This window comes from Sciurus carolinensis, chromosome 14, assembly GCF_902686445.1.
Source record: "Sciurus carolinensis chromosome 14, mSciCar1.2, whole genome shotgun sequence".
In the NCBI taxonomy this organism is placed as follows: Eukaryota; Metazoa; Chordata; class Mammalia; order Rodentia; family Sciuridae; genus Sciurus; species Sciurus carolinensis.
The window spans coordinates 36,703,282-36,722,818 of NC_062226.1; the positions used below are offsets into that span (position 1 = coordinate 36,703,282).

Sequence of the window (19,537 nt, forward strand, 5' to 3'; positions counted from 1 at the left end):
CTGGCAAGCCCTTTTCCTTCGTTCAATGATGGGGTGAGACCAGGTGATCTTAGAGACTCTTGTGGCTTGATGGATCTTCTTGATTCCATGAGAATAATGTCACGCCAGTGAAAGTGCTACATCTCTCCCCTCCTCAAGTCCCCATTCCATTACAGTTAAGATTGACAAAATAAATGTAGCTGTACTCTTGAACATTTTGGTATTGCTCTTATTAAAACTTGTACTTACCTTTATTGGAAACATGGTGAACAAGAGTGATCTTTTCCCTAAAGATTGGAAAAAGGCTGCATGTCAGGAAAAGCAGCCCTGGGTCTGAAGTACCAGGGTGAGGGGTTGAAACCTGTGACAGGTGAAGGGTCTGACCAGTCCTCTCCCCTTCACCTACTTCCTGTTCTCAGGGCACAATCTCCAAAGGACTGGCCATTGCTCTTAGAAGTCAATTTAAATTCCAGTTTGTTCTTTGGGACTGTTTTAGTCCCTGAAGTCATTTAAAGTTTGGAAAGTGAGTTGTGCTCAGTTTAGAAACTTTGTATCCTTCTGGGATAACATCCCAAGATCCAATTATGCTGAAGGCCCTGGTGGAAGTTTGCTGCCTTTTCTTCCTTTTCTCCCTTCCTCTCTTCATCCTTCTCTTCTACCTTCCTCCCTTCTTCCCTTGTCTCCATTCTTTCCCTCTGAACAGTATAATCCCATCAAAGGAGTCCAGAAGCCTGCTGGTCAGTGATTGTGTGCTTCTTTCAGACACCTCAACATTTTCCCTCTGTACTGCAGATAAGTGCTACGTTGGCCAGACTGTGCTTATGTAGTGGTTTGGAGAGAGGGGGATCTGAGTGAAAGACTTATTATCTTGAAATTTTCATCTTATTGGATTAGCACTTACTGTGTTCTCTTCAATCCTCACTGGCCATCCAACTAAGCGACTGTCCTTTCAACTTCCTATCTGTGCGTGTGCTCCTCATCCTTGTGGGGTGTCACTGACAAGAGTGTGACCCAGGACAGGGGTGGGTCCAGAGAATGGGCACATTTCTTTATTCAGCAAATGCTAATTAGTATACTCCAGAGAAGGCAGAGCAGTGCAGACACCTAGGCCTCTGCCTTCAGGGAGTGCACTCTCTAGTGGAGAGAGGGAGAGAGAAGAAGGAGGTGAAAGATGAGTACCCAACCAGGAAAGCAGAGAGTTTTGGGAGAATGCTTGGCTGTGGTGGAAGCCCATGGAGGCAAGGACCAGACCTTCCAGAGAAAATCTGAGGTGTGACTGGCTCACCAATGGAGCACATCAACCAACTCCACTCCCTGCTCAGGGAAGCCTGATGACAGAACAGACGGGGGATAGCTGGGTTTCGATTGGTCAAAGCCCCACGTGTATAAATACTATTTGCCAAGGATTAGCAGAACTCACCAAGGGAGTAGTCCCAACCCCAGCGACCCCAGCATTTCCTGGGGAGACAGTTGTGTCTATTGTGTCTTCCTGAGGACACATGTGAACATGACACCACTCTTCCACAATAAATCTCTGGTCTGAAGATTTCAACCCCACTCAGAGGATTTAGAGATTCTGTCATGAGTCATGAGAAGCAGCACATCCTCTGAGAAGGGGGAAAGAACCACCACCATTTTGAGACAAAACAAGAACCATAATCGGGTACTATAAGGTAGAAAAACAGAAAAGCAGAAAAAGGAGAGGAGGGAGCAGCAGTTGCCTCCAGGTAAAGCGAGCGTGCCAAAGCTTTGCCTTTTCATGGAGAGAGACTCCTCACGCAGGCAGGCACCAAGCGGAGGAGTCGGGGGGTGGGGGGTAATTCCTGATGTTTGAATGCCGGTTATCCAAACAACATTGTTTGCAGCTCCATTCTAGGAAGCCCCACTTACCTGATGCACACACATCTCTTTCTGAGAATGTTCCTTTCATTGCTTCTGTGCTCTGTACCACAAGGTACCCTGACTGTGAAGTGCAGGTGACTAGGTAGGCCACACAGATAACTGACCTGGAGGCAGTCAGCATGCAGGCTGTCCAGTAACCAAAGGGTGACCTGTTGACTAACCAAACCCTTTAGATCTGTCTTGCAGGGAGGTTGAACTCAAAACACAAGGACAACTGATGAAAGGCAAGGAAGGAGAAAACAGGGTAACACCAAGACAGAAAACAGGGAGCTGAAGCTGGATCTGTGGTAGCTGAAGTCTGAGTATAGGAAGGAGACTGGAGGGTCCTTAGTTCCAGCTGGAGCAAGAAGCACAAGCCAGAGTGGTTGAATCTCCAAAATGGCAGGCCCTAGAGCTGGGGTATATACAGCCCTGCCACCAAGGCCCAACAGGAGCCACTTGGATAGTAGCACTTGCCCAAGTGTGAGTCCTGAGTACCACTGTTCTCCTGTGGGTCCCACAACATCCCTCAACCTTTGAGGAAACCAAGTGTGATGGAGGGGAAGTTTCTGGCATTCAGAGGGCAGAGGTCAAAGACGGTAGACATCATAGATGCAAGGTGCTAGGGCCCAGCGTAGGATGCTCCCTCCACCTGCTCACAATCCAAGTATCCTACCACTAGGCTCTATTTTGTCACAACACTTCAGACACCAAATGTGTATGTTTTTAATTTTCCCCCCAGTTCTTCAGCTCTCTGAACACTGAGTGTACTGATTTAATTCTGATGCTCAGTACCTGGAATTGACACAGATCCCACAGATGGAGGGCTCAGTTCCTTAAAACTGCCACCACTTCAGATACCAGTCACAGGTGCAGGCCACCCATACTTCTGACCAGCCAGCTATAAAGGCAGGGCTGTTCCCACAATTCCCTCATTGCATTCAAAAATTTTTAAGTCTGGCTCATAAAATTCAGAGAAATGCTTTACTTTCATTTACCAGTTTATGAAGAAGACAACTCAGGAATTGTCAAATGAAAGAGTTGCATAGGACAAGGTATGGAGGAAGGGGCAGGGAACATCTATGCCCTCTCTGGGGGCACCACCCCTCCAGCACCTTCATGTGTTCACCAACCTGGAAGCTCTCTCAAAACCTTTGGTTTGCGACTTTTTGCAGCAGTTCCTGTATGTGAGCACATCAATTAAATCATTGATCATTGGTGACAGAACTTGTTCCCCAGGCAGCTCCCTTCTCTTCAGTCAATGGGGCTGAATATTTTGACACTCCAATCACAAGATTTCTTCCTCTGGCACAAGCCCTCATACAGAGGCTACAAAGTCTTCCTCGTTAGCATAAACTCAGGCATAGTGAAAAGAGGCTTATAATGAATAAGACATTTCCCCTATCAGGAAATTACAAGGGTTTTAGAAACTCTCTGGCAGGAACTGGGGAGGAAGAGCAAATACATGTGTTTTTATTATATCCACAGTATTAAGGATACTTAATAGAGTTATTGGGAACATAAAGTAAGATAAGATTTGGAAAACAGTCGTACATTTCCCAAACTCTTATTAAAAAATGCAACTCTTATTAATAAATGTCTCACCAGTATCTCAAATACAATAAACCCAATTGACTATAAACTCCTCAGTTGTAAAACTATTTCTTAGTTATATCTTTATTTCCAGAAAAGAGCTGTACATAGTAAATGTACAGAAATTACATAACGAAATGTCAAAACAACTTGGCAGCTACCCCTGACCCCCACACCAGGCCAGACAGGCTCACCTCCCATCTCCACAGCTTTCTTCCAGTTCTCAAGACTTGGTGTGCACCCACCCATCTTTGGTTCATAAGGGAAAAGCATACAAATTTATCCATTATAACGCAGGAGACTTCATTTAAAAAATGAAGACCCTAAGAAGTAGTTAAACCTGAGTACGTGTGTGTGTGTGTGTGTGTGTGTGTGTGTGTGTGTGTAACTGGGAGTTGAACTCAGTGGCACTCTGCCACTGAACTACAACCCTGGCCTTATTTATTTTTTATTTTGTGACAGGGTCTCACTAAGTTGCCCAGACTAGCCTCAAATTTGCTATCCTCCTGCATCAGCCTCCCAAGTTGCAGGGATCACAGGCGTGTACCATTGTGTCTGCCTGAGTATTACTTATGGTAGGTTTCTTGAAGAATGGAAGGTAGTGGAGAAATAGGATAGGGCAAAAAAGAAGGAGCTAAGTGTATAAGCTGGGAAAATGACCAGGACTATTTGCTTAGATTCCTCTTGATGTCCCTACATCTTTGGAGATAAGCATGTCCTCTTACTCCAAGTATACAAAGGGCAGCTCTCAGGAGAGTCTTATGATCTGCTTCAGGGGAGATCAGAAAATCCTTCCTAGGTTTTATGAATTGTACCTGGGGAGAGGAAAAGGGGAATGTCATAGAAACTGTTTTAGTCACCTTTTTCATTGCCATGACAAAAAGACCTTATGAAAACAATATAGAGGAGGAAAAGTTTATTGGGGGCTTATGGTTTCAGAAATCTCAGTCCATAGATGACTGATTCCATTGTTCTTGACACAAGGTGAGACAGAACATCATGGCAGAAGGGTGTGGAGGAGGAAAGCAACTCAAGATATGGCAATCAGGAAGGAGATAGAAAGAGAAAGGGAGAGGTCGGGGGGAGAGCGAGAGCAAGAGAGAGAGAGAGAGAGAGAGAGAGAGAGAGAGAGAGAGAGAGAGAGAGAGAGAGGAGGAGAGAGAGTACTCCACTCATCAGGGACAAAATATAAACCCAAAGGTATGTCCTCCAGCCACATCCTACTTGCCTTCAGTTTTTGCCCAGTTAATCCCTATTGATGGATTAATCCACCCGTTAGGTTACAATTCTCATCATCTAATCATTTCACTTCTGAAATTTCTTGTATTGTCTCATGTGAGCTTTAGGGGAATACTTCATTCATATCTAAGCCATAACCAAAAACTTCTTGCACATGTTGTTTTTGTTAGTCAGCTTTCTATTACTGTGAAAAAAATATCTGGGACAATCAACTTACAAAGAGGTTTATTTTGACTTACAGTTTTGGAGGTTTCAGTCCATGGTCAGTTGACACTGTATGTTTTAGAATATTTTTTTAGTTTTAGATTGACACGATGTCTTTATTTATTTATTTATTTTTTTTGTGGTGCTGAGGTTTGAACCCAGTGCCTCAATCATGCAAGGCAAGCGCTTTACCACTGAGCTACAGCTCCAGCCCTGACCTATTGTTTTGGGGGCTGTGGCAGAGCCCAGGTGTTAACTTCATGGCCAGGATGTGAATGATAGAAAGAGAAAATGATGGGGCTCCACTATCCTCTTCAAGGGTATGCCACAGTGGCCAGGAGAGAAACCACTAGACCCTACATTTTAAAGTTGCTAGCACTTCATAATAGTGTTGAGTTGGGGACCAAGACTTTAATGCATGGGCCTTTATTTAGGAGACATTTTGGATCCAAACTGTTTCTCAAATTTCTTCAGCTTAAAATATTCCATATGCCAAGAATCATAGTCATTGTTGATTCTTTTCTCTCTTGTGTCTCCTGTCCCAGATCTCTTTCTAAATCCTATAATTTCTTAATTCTAAATGGGTCTAGGGTCACTATCACCTGAACCTCTGTGATTTTCATCCTGGGCTGGTTCTATACACTCCTGCTACACCCATCCTTCTGTACAGCTTTGTGACACTCTCAGTCCTGCCTTGGTCTACAGATAGTTTCACTCTGCTGGGTGTTTTCTGGAGACAAAGATCCATTTCCGATCATCATGTCCCCCATCTACACTAACTCCCTGGTGCCAGGTACATATGAAATGTTTATAGTATAGAGATTGTTTGGAGTGATGGGGAGGCTGCTAGCACTGAGAGACAGAGACAGCAATGGAATGCTGGGTCACTCCGTGGAGGGGAGAAGATACTTGGGTGGCTGAGGAATGGGTCTGGCCCACAGATCCTGGGAATGTTTGGATCATGAGAGGCCCAGTTCTTCTTTCCTTCTAGACTCTTTGAGAGTCAGTGACAGAGCCACTTTGAATCCATCGTTGTGACCAAAGCCCAGGAGAACTCTGAGTACCTTGTACTAGAAAACTTTGTGAGTTGAGAGGGGAACTTTGGTAGATTTACATTGCCTAATTGGGTCTATCGGGTAATGTCTAATCTCTGAGTCACTCACCAAACTTTAAATTGCTTCTGGGATAGTTTCCAGCCCCAAAGCAACCTGGCCTTAAGTTCCTGAGAGAGTCTTCATGGGATCTCATGGAGAGCAGCATGGGGCACAGAGAAGAGAGGGTGCCAAGCCCAGCTTGCCCTGGGTATGTCCTCCTCCAGGCTGGGGCTCCTAACTGAGTCCCAAGGTCGGGCAAGGTTTCTGCAGCTGTGGCTGCACCTTGGATCTCTCTATACTCAGGGTCATTTTGAGACATCAGGAAGTGAGACAATAGTTAAAGGGTAAATACTATGTCATCAGTATGTATCCTCGTATTCCCAGGGCAGCTCTGATAGATATGCTCTGTATGGCATGCTAGGTTATGGTTAGGTGGCATCCAGATGGGCAGGTGACAGTAGAGCCAGCCACTTGTCCTGGCAGTAGTAAACCAGCAACCTTCCTGCTCCACTGGCCTGCCTGCCTTCAAGCAATAGATGCAGCCTACACTGGTCCCAAGCTGGGTGAGTGCTGGATGACCTCTATGGCCAGCTTTTCACCATTTAGGGTGATGGGAAGGAGAGGTCTTATGCCAAGGGTGCTGGGAGGGGGTTGGGAATAGGGACGGGTTAGGCAACAAGGCAACTATTTCCAAAACTTTGAAGGCTGCACCTGTGACAAGGGAACAGGTATGTTTTGCACAAGCCCAGTAGACCCAGTGGATAAAGGGAGAAGTAGGAAAAAGGCAAATTTCAGATTTCCGAAGAACTCTGACAGCCCAGTTTCCTAACAAACTTGCCCAGAGCCCTCACTGTTCAAACTGAGAACTCACCTATGGAGCAGGGATCCCTAGTGCTGTGGGTAGGGACTGGACTGGTTTAATATTTAAAGATTCTATCAAGCCTCAGATTCTGCCTCATCTCTTAATCCCTGATATTCTGAGATAACTTTTTCTGAACATTGTACCAATTAGGAAAAAATCTCCCTTTCTTCAGGGCCATGTGCAATACACAAACCCTTCACCTGACCTCAGTTTCTCTACCTTGAAAATGAGTGGGGTTGAAATAGGTTAGTGATTTCCAAGACTGGTTTACATCTGAAGTACATGGGAACTTTTATTTTAAAAATAAATAAAACCAAACCAATGAGCAAACAAAATTAAAACAGATTGCCAAGGCAATCTGCAAAGAAAGGACCCAGAAATCAGTGTTTTTCAACCAGCATTTGGAGAGCTATCAGGGAGCCAGCTCCATGTCATTTAGGACACCCTATGGCAGGGCCTGATGACACTTGGTTTTCTGAATCTCTTTAGTCACAGAATTTTTATAATCTCTAGTGCATATTTTTGTTCTGGGAAGTTGAGTAGATTTGCAGGTGAACATGTCTACAAAACCACCAAATGGCATTGGATGACATTTCTTTCCAAACTTGATGTGGTTGTGGCTCAAGTCCCCACCTAACCCAAGCTGGGACTGTGAATTTTGAGTGGGCTCCAACAATTAGGTAAGATTCTATTTCTCTGGCCAAGACCCAGAATAGCAAAGATGCAGGCAGTCTATTGTGTTTACAGGAGGAAATCTTCTCTCCAGATTAGATTTCTGAAGACTTTGGTGGGAACTCCATGTTATAGGTTCCAGACATTTAATTTGATCAGCTTTCATAGAGAAGAGAGTAAGATCAAATGAACTGATTTACACTAACTAAACTCACAAGAGTGCAGTATAAACCAGTCATTGAGTAAGACATAAAGTGGTTAGGGAGATAAGCAATTTTATGTTTTCAATCTAGTATATTCTCTCCATATAAGATGGTGTAGGAAGCCAAACTATAACAGAAACTTGCGGAGTGAGAAGGAACCAGATCCAGAGGAATGAGCCTTTGACCTCAATGGACAAGGCCATTAAGCTGTGAGAGCCCAAGGTCTCCAATTTTACAGCAGACACAAGAGTTACTCAGAGGTCCCTGCTTCCCTACAAAGTACTTGAGGTAGCATATGTAGACATATGACATTTCTTTAGTTATATTAATATCATATATTACACAAAATTCCCTTCATTTTATTAAATTTCATTAGATTTCCAAGGTCTGCTCTTCCAAGTCTACTACATAACCTGACTTGCAGCTAACTTGGTTTTTTAGTTGAATCTCAGAGAGTAGGTTTATCTACAATTGTAAAGACATTATGCTGTAATCCCCATGTATTGACTCAAGAGAGCCAAACAGAAAACATGTATTTTTCTGCCTTCCATATTCCTAGGGATGAAAGAATGTTTGAAATGGAAGCATCTAACCAGTCTACTGTAACAGAATTTATCTTGCTTGGCCTCTCTGCCCACCCAAAACTAGAGAAAACATTCTTTGTGCTCATCCTGCTGATGTACCTGGTGATCCTGCTGGGCAATGGCATCCTCATCCTGGTGACCATCCTTGACTCCCACCTGCACACGCCCATGTACTTCTTCCTGGGGAACCTCTCCTTCCTGGACATCTGCTACACAACCTCCTCAGTTCCTCTGGTCCTGGATGGTTTCCTAACTCCCAGGAAAACCATTTCTTTCTCAGGCTGTGCTGTGCAGATGTTTCTCTCCTTTGCCATGGGGGCCACAGAGTGTGTGCTCCTGGGCATGATGGCCTTTGATCGCTATGTGGCCATCTGCAACCCTCTTAGATACCCCGTGGTCATGAGTAAGGCTGCCTATGTGCCCATGGCCATCAGCTCCTGGGTGGCTGGTGGAGTCAATTCCTTGGTGCAGATCTCTCTTGCAGTACAGTTGCCATTCTGTGGGGACAATGTCATCAACCACTTCATCTGTGAGATCCTGGCAGTTCTAAAGTTGGCCTGTGCTGACATCTCGATCAATGTGATCAGCATGGGGGTGGCCAATGTGATCTTTCTGGGTGTTCCAGTTCTGTTCATCTTTGTCTCCTACATATTTATACTCACCAGTATCTTAAAGATCCCCTCAGCTGAGGGGAGAAAAAAAGCCTTCTCCACCTGCTCTGCCCACCTCACTGTGGTGATCATCTTCTATGGAACAATCCTCTTCATGTATGGGAAGCCCAAGTCCAAGGACCCACTGGGGGCTGACAAGCAGGACTTGGCAGACAAGCTCATCTCTCTTTTCTATGGACTTCTGACCCCCATGCTGAACCCCATCATTTATAGTCTGAGGAACAAGGATGTGAAAACTGCTGTGAAGGATCTGGTATCTCAGAAATGCCTCTCCCAGTGATGGTAGAGTGTATTCCATGATTCGTGCAGTTGGATGACTCTCATTTGAGAATCTCGATGCAAAGCAAATCTAGGTAAGTGGAAAGCTGCTTTTAGAGCCATGCCACTCACAGTGTGGTCCACGGACCAGCAATGTCAGCATCATGTGGGAATTTATTTGACATACAGAATCTTGGGGCCCATTGCAGAACTGAGTTGGAATCTTCATTTTTTTAAAATATATGTTTTTAGATGTTGATAGACCTTTGTTTTATTCTTTTATTTGTATATGGTGCTAAGAATCAAACCCAGTGCCTCAAACATGCTAGTCAAGCACCCCCAGAGTCTTCATTTTAATAAGATCCCTCAGATGATTTTCATGCATGTTAAACTTTGAGCAGTATTAGATAGTAAGAGTGTGCAGTGAATGTTGTGGTGTACCCCCCAAAGCCCCATTCCCACCTCATTACCTTACCTGCTGGGCATGTGAGTGAGAGACAGCATTCAGCTCAATCTCCAGGGCTTCCCTGGGCTAAACAGAACTACCTCACCCAGTCATCCTGCCTCTGCAGGGGCAGAGCAAATCCCTTGATGAGTCAATGTCAGTATAAAGGCTCAGTCTTCCTTTCCTTGAATGGGGATATCTCTAAAGAGCCATCTGAGGTCAGGAGCTTCACCATGGCAGCTCATGTTCTCCCTCTGCCTCGCCCTGCTTTCTTCACCCATCCCTACAGGTGTTGATCTGAAGAGCACTTCCAGTAGACATTCTGCATGAAAATCTCCCCATCAGAGCTCAACCTTTGACAGTGAACAATGTTCTCAGCACAGATGAGTGAACAGCATGTTTTCATGCATATCATTGGTGTGTGTCCTTCTCTGATGTGGCCCATACCCTGACTCCCAAGGAAAGAAGCTCACTGAATTTCTTTTGTTCAAAGAAAAAATTGTGCCCTCAAAAGTAGTTAATAAATTAAATTCCTTTAATGTTCACTTCCATAAATGGATCTCAATTCATACTTATAAGTGTTTCAACTCCTACCCAGAGAATAAGCAGGGAGAAAGGGTTCAGCAGTCAGCTCTATGGCATTTTCTTCAAGGGAAGGATGTTTGCAATGTAGAAAACATGTTGGCACCTAACTACAAAAAACAAAATCCTAAGAAAAACTTATGATTATCTATATGTCTACTAAATGGCACATTGTCTCAGCCTCAATAAGGGATTAATTTTATATTCATGCCTTATTATTTTAAAACAGTCTGTAAATTAGGTTAATTTCACTTTGTAAGAATTCCTGTGTTTTCATAATACTTGTTGAGAAAGCATAGAATTGCAAATTCAATCACTTGTAAGCCAAACAATTTTAATAACAAATAGAAAAAAAATTTCAAATTTACCATGAAATTGAAAGTGACATATAAGTACATTTTGGCATGATGTGGGCTAGGACCTTCAAAAGCAAAAGTGCCCAGGTTTGGGACAGTCTTAGGAGGGACCTGATAGTTCCAGGCAATGTTTTTCTGTGTCTTCTAGAAAAGTAATTTGCAGATAGGCACTCAGTAAAGTACCTTTCTTCAATTACCTTTTAGCTTTCTCTTGCCTCCACTTGGTGCTCAGAGGGGTGGGATGTGTATGTGACTGACAAACTTCTACAGGGGGGTTAAGTGAGGGCTCGGATGGGTGAAACCTTTCCCTAAGAGACCATGGCAGTCTCTAGCTTGAGGCCTGAGGTAGTCTGTAGGTCACAGATGTCCCCAACTAGGTGTCTTCAGGGACTGTTTCCAGTCTTCATGGAAAGGACATGAGTCCACACACTGTAGAAAGATCTCTGTGCATTTCCCCTGGACTAATGTAGGCAATGGTGTCGTAAGGATTACAAAGATACACAAAGAACTTTGATCCCAGCTTCCATCTCCTCACAAAGGAAAAATTAGTACACAAGGTCTTTTTATTAGCAGAGCATCCTACCTCCTTTTAAGACCAGTCCTTAACAGTTGCTTTTGATAGACATCAGACTCCAATTCAAAGCTTACCACCTGCTCCCTGCATCCCCTTCATCCACTTAGAAGAGAAACTTCCCATCCCCTGACATGCTCAGCAGGTATGCCATATTCCATACTAACTGGGACTCACCTCCTGGCCCTGGTTAAGGATTACTTGAAAAATTCTCTGTTCTGTGTCATCAAAGATCCCTGACTGGGCTGGTCTCAGCAAAATGCTACTTACCTGCCTGGTGTCTGATGCCAGTGCTGCTTCTGTCTAAGGCTTGATCTTGTTGCTCCCTCACCAACTCCAGAGTGTTTTTCTACCCTCACATCCTCTTCAATGTGTAATCCTTGTTCTATGCTACACTGAATCAATGGGAAGGATAGTGTCCAATACTTATGACAGGAAGTGTCCCTTCCTTATTGGGATCCACGCTGCAAATGGATGCCCCATTGGTGCCATACCAAGTACTGTGCTAACATTTAATGTTCTCTCTGGCCATAGTGCCCCGGAGACTGATCATGTTTAATCAATTCAATTCATTAATCATTTTTAGCTGTAAGCAGTAGAAACCCAAAGCTGATCCAGCTTGGACAAAGGATTGAATGTATTGATTTATGTGAATAAACCTGGGAGGTGGTGACATAGCTGGCCTCGTGCAGGACAACCAGGGGTTTCAGTGCTGCTCGGATGTTTTCTAGAGCTCATCTTGTTTGTTTTTTTTTTTTGTTTGTTTGTTTTTTTAGAAGAAATGATTCATCTTGACACTAAAAAAGAGACATTACAAGAAACAATCTTTTTACTCTGTTTTTATTTATTTATTTATTTGCAGTGCTAGAGATCAAACCCAGGACCTCAATTAAGAGTGGTAGGCAAGTGCTCTACCACTGAATTACAACCTCAGCCCCAAGTAATCTTTTTAAAAAATCACTTTAATTGACAAGTAAATAGTGTGTGTGTGTGTGTGTGTGTGTGTGTGTGTGATGTTTTTATGTATGGACACATTGTAGACTAAATAAACTTTCTGAACTTTTTTCCTGGTTTCTGTAATGTAAATTAAAATATCTACTTCATTGGGTTCTTGCAAGCATTAATTTAAAATGAGAGAATGCACATCTGCATAATGCCCAACACATAGTAGACAACCAACAAACAACATTCATCATTCTTACTGTTATTGTTATTTTTATTACTGATGTATAGAAAGCATATGGCCTGTAAGGACACATAATTCCTAATGTTTGCATAGTGGACATTACTTGAGATTCCCTAGCTATTCATCCCTTTGACTTTGACTCTACCCCTGAGCACATGATTTTTGTTCTAATTTTGGGTTTCTCATAGCATCTTTTTTATTTCTATTTCACTAGAGACCCAACTCCAGCCAGTTATAAATATTCTGTTCTTGAGTGATGCGGGAGGACTGAGAGGCACTTGTGAAGATCAGAGCCTAGGGACACAGGCTTCCTGAAAGACTAAGACCTGTTTTTAGGATTGTGAAACATTGCCCCTCCCTGGGCACCTTACCACCACATCACTAAGACCTATTTACTATGTGTCAGGCCTGTTTAAGCATATATTATAAATACACATTAAAGGTATACAATACATGCCAAAAAGGCAGAAGATGTAGTTTGAAGACAGACCATATATCAGAACCAGACACAGAGATGGCAGGGTTGTTGGAATTATCAGACAGATATAATTGATATGATAAGAGTGCTAATGGAAAAAGTTGAAAAAAAGGTAGGGGGAAGATGGGTAATCTAAGCAGAGAAATGGAAATCCTAAGAAAAACTCAAAAGGAAATGCTAGATATCCAAAACACTGTAACAGAGGTGGAGAATACCTCAGTGGGGTCATTAGTAGACAGAACATGGTTAAGGAAAGCATCTCCAAACTTAAGGATATGTCAATAGAAAATTTCAAACCTAAAAATCAAAGGAAGAAAAGACTGAAACAAAACAAAAAAAGAAAGTATAGCCAAGAACTATGAGACAACTGCAAAAGGTATAATTTATGCATAATAGGAATAGCAGAAGGAGAAGGAAAAGAGAAAACAAAAGAAATATTTGAAGAATATGAAGGGATTCTGGGATTAAAAAGTTTGAGAACCACTGCCTTGAACATTTTATTTTAAACTAAAACATAACTGGACTTATTTGCCTATCTTTTATGCAAGGAGGGCTTTTTCTTGCTATTTATAAGTTCACTAGTTGGATTCTTAAGAACTACAACATAACATGTTGTCTGTAGTTTTAATTTTACTTTTCTTAAAGTGGAGTTGGAATTTAGCATTTTTCAAAAGAATCAGTGTGCAGAATCTGTCCAGATTTTAACAATTGTATTCCTGACATCTGGTATGACAGCATTTTATTTTAATAACTTGCCTTTAGTAAATTTACACAAAGCATTCGACCTTAGTTTCCATAAAAATAACTCGTTCCACCCTCTTTTTAGTTCAGTTTGTGGAAATTAAATTAAGTTGATGTAACTATAATATTAACAATTGGCTCAAGAAGTCTGGGAACAAACAAAAGTACCTCTTAATCAGTATTATTCCCAGCTAGGAGGAGCAGATGTGTTGGGAAGCCTGCTACCTGATTTGGGTGTTGGTCTGTGCATCTTGCATAGGGAATGGTATTAGTTAATCTGGGGAGCCAGTTAAAGAGAGACTGGTTAAAACCAATTCTACCCCTCTCAAAACATGGAGCCACTACTGATATCATTGTCCCATGTTAAATTCAAATCCTCCATGTCCACTAATCTACACTCCTCAATTACAGGAAAGACTTCTGTTTATCTCATCCTCAGTAACTACCCCAGTGCCTGGCACAGAATAAAGTGATAGTTGGGGGATGTCTTCACAAAACATCCTTTTAGTCTCCAGTCTCCAATTCCATCTTAAATTCGACCCTCCCATTTCCATCTTCTTTATGTATTTGTTTTGTTCTTTTTGGGATCAAGCCCAGAAGTACTCTACCTTTGAGCTACATCCCCAGCCCTTTTTAAAAATTTCTTTTGAGACAGGGTCTCCACTAAGTTATCCAGGCTGGTCAGGAACTTCTGATCCTTCCACCTTAGCCCCATGATGTAGTTGCGATTACAGGGGAGCACCACCACACCCAGCTTGTTCTTGTTTTGATTTGGTTTGTTTCTCTTTCTTAGTTTTAAAACTTTACCCTTGATTCAGCCTTCTCTTTTTCCCTGATCTGGCTCTAAGCCCCATAATATCTTCCTCTGACAGTTCTCACATTGGTTTCCATGATGCCATTGTGTCCGAGCTTCCTCCTCTGACTCTTCCCTGCTCCTGGACTCCCATAAAAGTTTAGGGCACTAGGCAATCATCTCACAGAGTGTAGCTGACACCAGGATAATTTGGGGGTGAGAGGCCCTGAACCTGTCATTTCTCCTGTCCTAGTGACTGGTGCTAGCCCAAGGTGCATGCCTCCTTCCTCCTGTTTTCAAGGATAGGGCCAGGTTTGGTCAGCTCTGGAAATGTGCTGAGGAACATCAGGGAAAACCAGCAACATAGGAAGTATTTGGATGACCAATGTATCTCTCTCAGTCTTGGCAAACCTTCTCTCTCTTGTTTTGATACTTATCTTTGTAAAGACAAGGACAGAGCCCCCTCAGAAAGATATAATATTGTGATCAGGCACAGTCAGACCTGAGTTATTGCATCTATTTCCAGGAAGGCCCGCAAGCATGGGCGGGAAGTGGGGTTAATTTCTCTTCTAAGGAGACTTTATCTATAGTTAGAGTTAAGATTTATATAAAGTTGTCTTCAACCTCCATAATTGGGTTTATGGGACACAGGCCCTAAACTCCAGTGAGGCCTTTCACCAAACTTTAAATTGCTTCTGGGATTAAAATTGGCCCCCAAACAACTAGAACTCTAAATGGTTCCATGGCACCTTGGTAGAACCTCTGGAGAGCAGGGTAAGGGACAAAGAACAGAAAGTACCTGACTATGCAGGTCAGGTATGACTGCCAGGAGCAACTGGGAAGCAGCTCCTTGAGTTGTCCTTCTTCTTATTATCTCCTTGGGCATGAAGAAGTCCAGGATGTGAGGAGCTAGAGCTCCTCTAGCTATTGCCAACTCTAAATTTCCTTTACCTTAAGGTGCAATTTGAAGGGAATACTCAGTTCTAAGACAGCTAGACAGAAGTTACTGTATACTTCTATCTCCCAAAGATGGGGCAGGCCCAGGGAGGTGGGCAGTTGAAACAACCACTTCGCAGTCCCAGAGTCCTTAGCATCCTCCTTGCCATGAGACCTTCTGTCTGGGTGAACTCCCTTTCCCATCATGAATTTATCTCCACAATGGACATAGACCAGTTCTCTCTGTCACCAAAGTTTCTTCAGGTAGGTTAGAAGAGCAAAGGTGGAATCCAAGGACAAGTGGAATCCAAGGTAAGTACTTGGTTCAGTTTCCATTTATCTGAAGGTCTTTTTTAGGGGATAGGGAGAAGGCATGTACTGGGAGTCAAGTGCGGGGATAGGATAGAGTGAGGGGACACATGGGGAATGACGTTAGAAGAAGGAAGTTTCTGTTCAGTGTGAGGATAAGTTTTCTAATATTCAAAGCTGCCTGAAAAAAGAATGGCAGACATGAATTCCACCCAAGTCAAGGTATTCAGAGCAAAAGTGTTTCATGGAGGGTAGTCACACAAAGGAGGAGAGGGAGGCTTGCCTTCTTAAGACAAGTTATTTTGCAACATTCCAGTCAAGTCTTAGATTTTCCAGTCAGTACTCCGAAAACAGAGCCCTTTTCTCTCAATGTGCCTGGTGCCTACAGTTAATTGCTGATAAATGCATGAGGATAACTTCAAACTGTGTCTGGTTTCACTTACCCAGTCTTCCCCTACCAGCAATAGCACGATAGTCACAGATGCAATGTGTGCAGTTGCCATGAGGCAGATAACTTGGAGAAAGGTGGGATACCTCTATTTTTCATGAGTGTCTTAGGGAAAGCAAGGATGACAAAGACTTCATAATTCATACTTTAGTCACTCTAGCACAAAAATGGAAGAACAAGAATCAGAGTGGTGATGGAAGGATCCCTAGGGAGAAGATAAAGAACCACCTGCCCTGTCCTGGTTGCTTGTGGTTTTATCCGAACTTCAGTTTCTTCATCTTTAACATGAGAAGCCAATGCTTGAGTTTTTTCTAATGCACTCTGTCTTTGCTTCTGTAGTGACATCTTCTACATGTGCCACCTTCTACGTGTGGCACCTCCTTCAAGTAAGCTGTCTGTGAGGATGGGTAGAAATATCTGCTTTGCTGTGGAAAAAACTTTACAATGGCATTGCAGTGGCTGATTTAGAAGTTGTAACTTAGAAAACATCTCCAAAAACACAGAATTCAGTCAAAAAGCCACAAAAGTCACCTGGGAGGCATGAGGGACATTTGCCCTTGGATTCTATTTCTGCTCCTTCAGAGGTCTGGAGCAGACTCGGGAAATTGCAGTACTATGGACAAAGTAACAAATATAGATTCTAAGTAGACCCTAATCTTCCTGACCTCTGCTCGTTATGTTCTCTCCATGTAAGACTCCCAGTGAAGCTGAATCAGAAAATTATTAAACATGCATAGACTTAGATCAAGAGGAGTGAGTGAGATGATGTCAGAGGCACAACATTACTGAGTGTGACAGCTTAAAGCCCTCAAGGGTACTGAAGGGACAATTCAGGGACAGGCAGGGCTAGCTGGGGGAGCCCACTTTCCTGGTAATTTTGGGAACCATAAAAGTTCCTCTTTTATGATTTTCACATAGACCCAAATAAAGAACTGCTCATATTTCTTCCTTCAAGTGTGTTAACTATATTGAGCTGACTACAATTCTTTCATAGATCATTGTTGATTAGACTCCCAAGGGATGTTTTTCCTGCTTTGACTGATATATTCTGATACACACATACACACACACACACACACACACACACACACACACGGGATTGAACTTAAGGGTGTTTTTTACCATTGAGCTACATCCCCAGCTCTTTTATTTATTTATTTATTTATTTATTGTTGTTGTTGTTTAATTTTGAGACAGGGTCTTGCTAAGTTGTCCAGAACAGCCTTGAACTTGAGATCCTCCTGCTTCAGCACCCAAGTTGCTGGAATTATAGATGTGCTCTACCACACCTACCTGATATAGCCTAACTTTGAAGGTAACTTCAATGGATAGTGGATTTTATCCCTTGAGTGCTGATCTAAATTGGCATCACAAAGTGTCAATGTAATTATAAGTTCTAGGAGAATTTCATTGGAATAGATTTTCTCTAATGCACTGGTTCCATGGTTCTACAGTGACTAAAGTACATTTTACATGTGGTGAATCCTTTAAGCAATCCCTCTGTAAGTCTGGGTAGAATTGTCTGCTTTACTCTGGAGAAAGCATTACTAATGGAATTACAGTGACTTTACTAGTCATCTCATCTATAAAAGGGCCTGATCTCAATAAACGTATAATCCTAATAAACATGTGTGTGCTATCACTGGTTTTCCTGAGAGTGGGAGAGAGCATTTAAAATGGAAGAGGCAAACCAGTCCATTGTGACCGAATTTGTCTTGCTGGGGCTGTCAGATCAGCCAAGAATGGAGAAAACATTCTTTGTGCTCATCCTGCTGATGTACCTGGTGATCCTGCTGGGCAATGGCATCCTCATCCTGGTGACCTTCCTTGACTCCAACCTGCACACGCCCATGTACTTCTTCCTGGGGAACCTCTCCTTCTTGGACATCTGCTATACAACGTCTTCCATTCCTCTGGTCCTGGATGGTTTTCTCACTCCCAGGAAAACCATTTCTTTCTCAGGCTGTGCTGTGCAGATGTTTCTCTCCTTTGCCATGGGGGCCACAGAGTGTGTGCTCCTGGGCATGATGGCCTTTGATCGCTATGTGGCCATCTGCAACCCTCTTAGATACCCCGTGGTCATGAGTAAGGCTGCCTATGTGCCCATGGCCATCAGCTCCTGGGTGGCTGGTGGAGTCAATTCCTTGGTGCAGATCTCTCTTGCAGTACAATTGCCCTTCTGTGGGGACAACATCATTAATCATTTCACCTGTGAGATCCTGGCAGTTCTAAAGTTGGCCTGTGCTGACATCTCGATCAATGTGATCAGCATGGGGGTGGCCAATGTGATCTTCCTGGGGGTCCCGGTTCTGTTCATCTTTGTCTCCTACATCTTCATACTCACCACCATCCTGAGGATCCCCTCAGCTGAGGGACGGCGAAAGGCCTTCTCCACCTGCTCTGCTCATCTTACTGTGGTGGTCATTTTTTATGGGACTATTCTTTTCATGTATGCAAAACCCAAATCAAAGGACCCATTGCGGGCAGACAAGCAGGATGTTTCAGACAAACTCATCTCCCTATTTTATGGAGTGTTGACCCCCATGCTGAATCCCATCATCTACAGCCTCAGAAACAAGGATGTAAAAGTTGCTGTGAAGAAACTGGTGAGTCAGGAATGCTTCACTCAGTGAAGGTGAGAGGAAGCAATGTATCATGTGGCTCTGTGCACACATGAGGCTCCCTGAGAAATGGCTTCTGCTAAGCATAGACTTGTTCAATGTTCCCACACAACAGTTTCCAAACTGTCGTGTGCTGGGGTGACTGAGGGCTGAATATCAACTCATGAAAAGGGTGATTGCACTTAGAATGAAGGATAAGTGACTATTGAAATTTATTTTTATAAATAAGCAATAAAAAACTTTGTGAAAAATGTACTTCTCTTTTATTCTTGTACAGGCTAGTTGGCATGTGTATGCACCATTTATGTTGTTTGCTGTTCATTCTGTTTGACAATATGGCACACAACAATGTGAGGAGTCACTAAATTAGTGTCCAAACTGAAAACCAAGTGACTATTTTGGAAAATTATGGACAGCAAGACACATCCTGAATCACATCATTTAATACCTTTGATAATAGGAACTCAGATTGTTCTCTCTTTAATTATTTCCTGCTTTATACCTTAAAGCCAATTTTGGGTAGCTTTCTTCTCTTACTATACACAGAGCACATCTGTTCCTACCCAAATTCTCCAAGGAATTTGTCAATACCAGTTAAACTTAAGATAATATGGACCAAGAAGATAACCTCTAGTTTTCTTCATTTAGACAAATCATTACTACAATGCAAAATTTATACTCAGAATCTCTTTATTTCCCTCCAGTTTTTGTTTGCTGCCGTCCAGACCCCAGTGATCAAACTGTTTTCTCTCTCTCTCTTCAGGATCTGAGATTGGATGATGGCAATATGCTCACATCTACTTATAATTATCCTTTTGGTTGAGACCATGA

At 42.8% G+C, this 19,537-nt stretch overlaps 2 protein-coding genes across 2 annotated transcripts; both read left to right on the forward strand.

Annotated features, from left to right (window-relative positions):
• Positions 1-8,305: 8,305 nt before the first annotated feature.
• Positions 8,306-9,262, forward strand: LOC124964544 (olfactory receptor 13C7-like). Its single transcript, XM_047524977.1, has one exon. The coding sequence runs from the start codon at positions 8,306-8,308 to the stop codon at positions 9,260-9,262; it is 957 nt and encodes a 318-aa protein (XP_047380933.1).
• An 8,499-nt stretch (positions 9,263-17,761) lies between these two features.
• Positions 17,762-18,718, forward strand: LOC124964542 (olfactory receptor 13C7-like). The gene has a single exon (XM_047524972.1). The coding sequence runs from the start codon at positions 17,762-17,764 to the stop codon at positions 18,716-18,718; it is 957 nt and encodes a 318-aa protein (XP_047380928.1).
• The last annotated feature ends 819 nt before the right edge of the window (positions 18,719-19,537 follow it).

Excerpts from the sequence above, each read along its gene's own strand:
- LOC124964544 (XM_047524977.1), top strand. The coding sequence starts at position 8,306 with ATGGAAGCATCTAACCAGTCTACTGTAACAGAATTTATCTTGCTTGGC.
- LOC124964542 (XM_047524972.1), top strand. The coding sequence starts at position 17,762 with ATGGAAGAGGCAAACCAGTCCATTGTGACCGAATTTGTCTTGCTGGGG.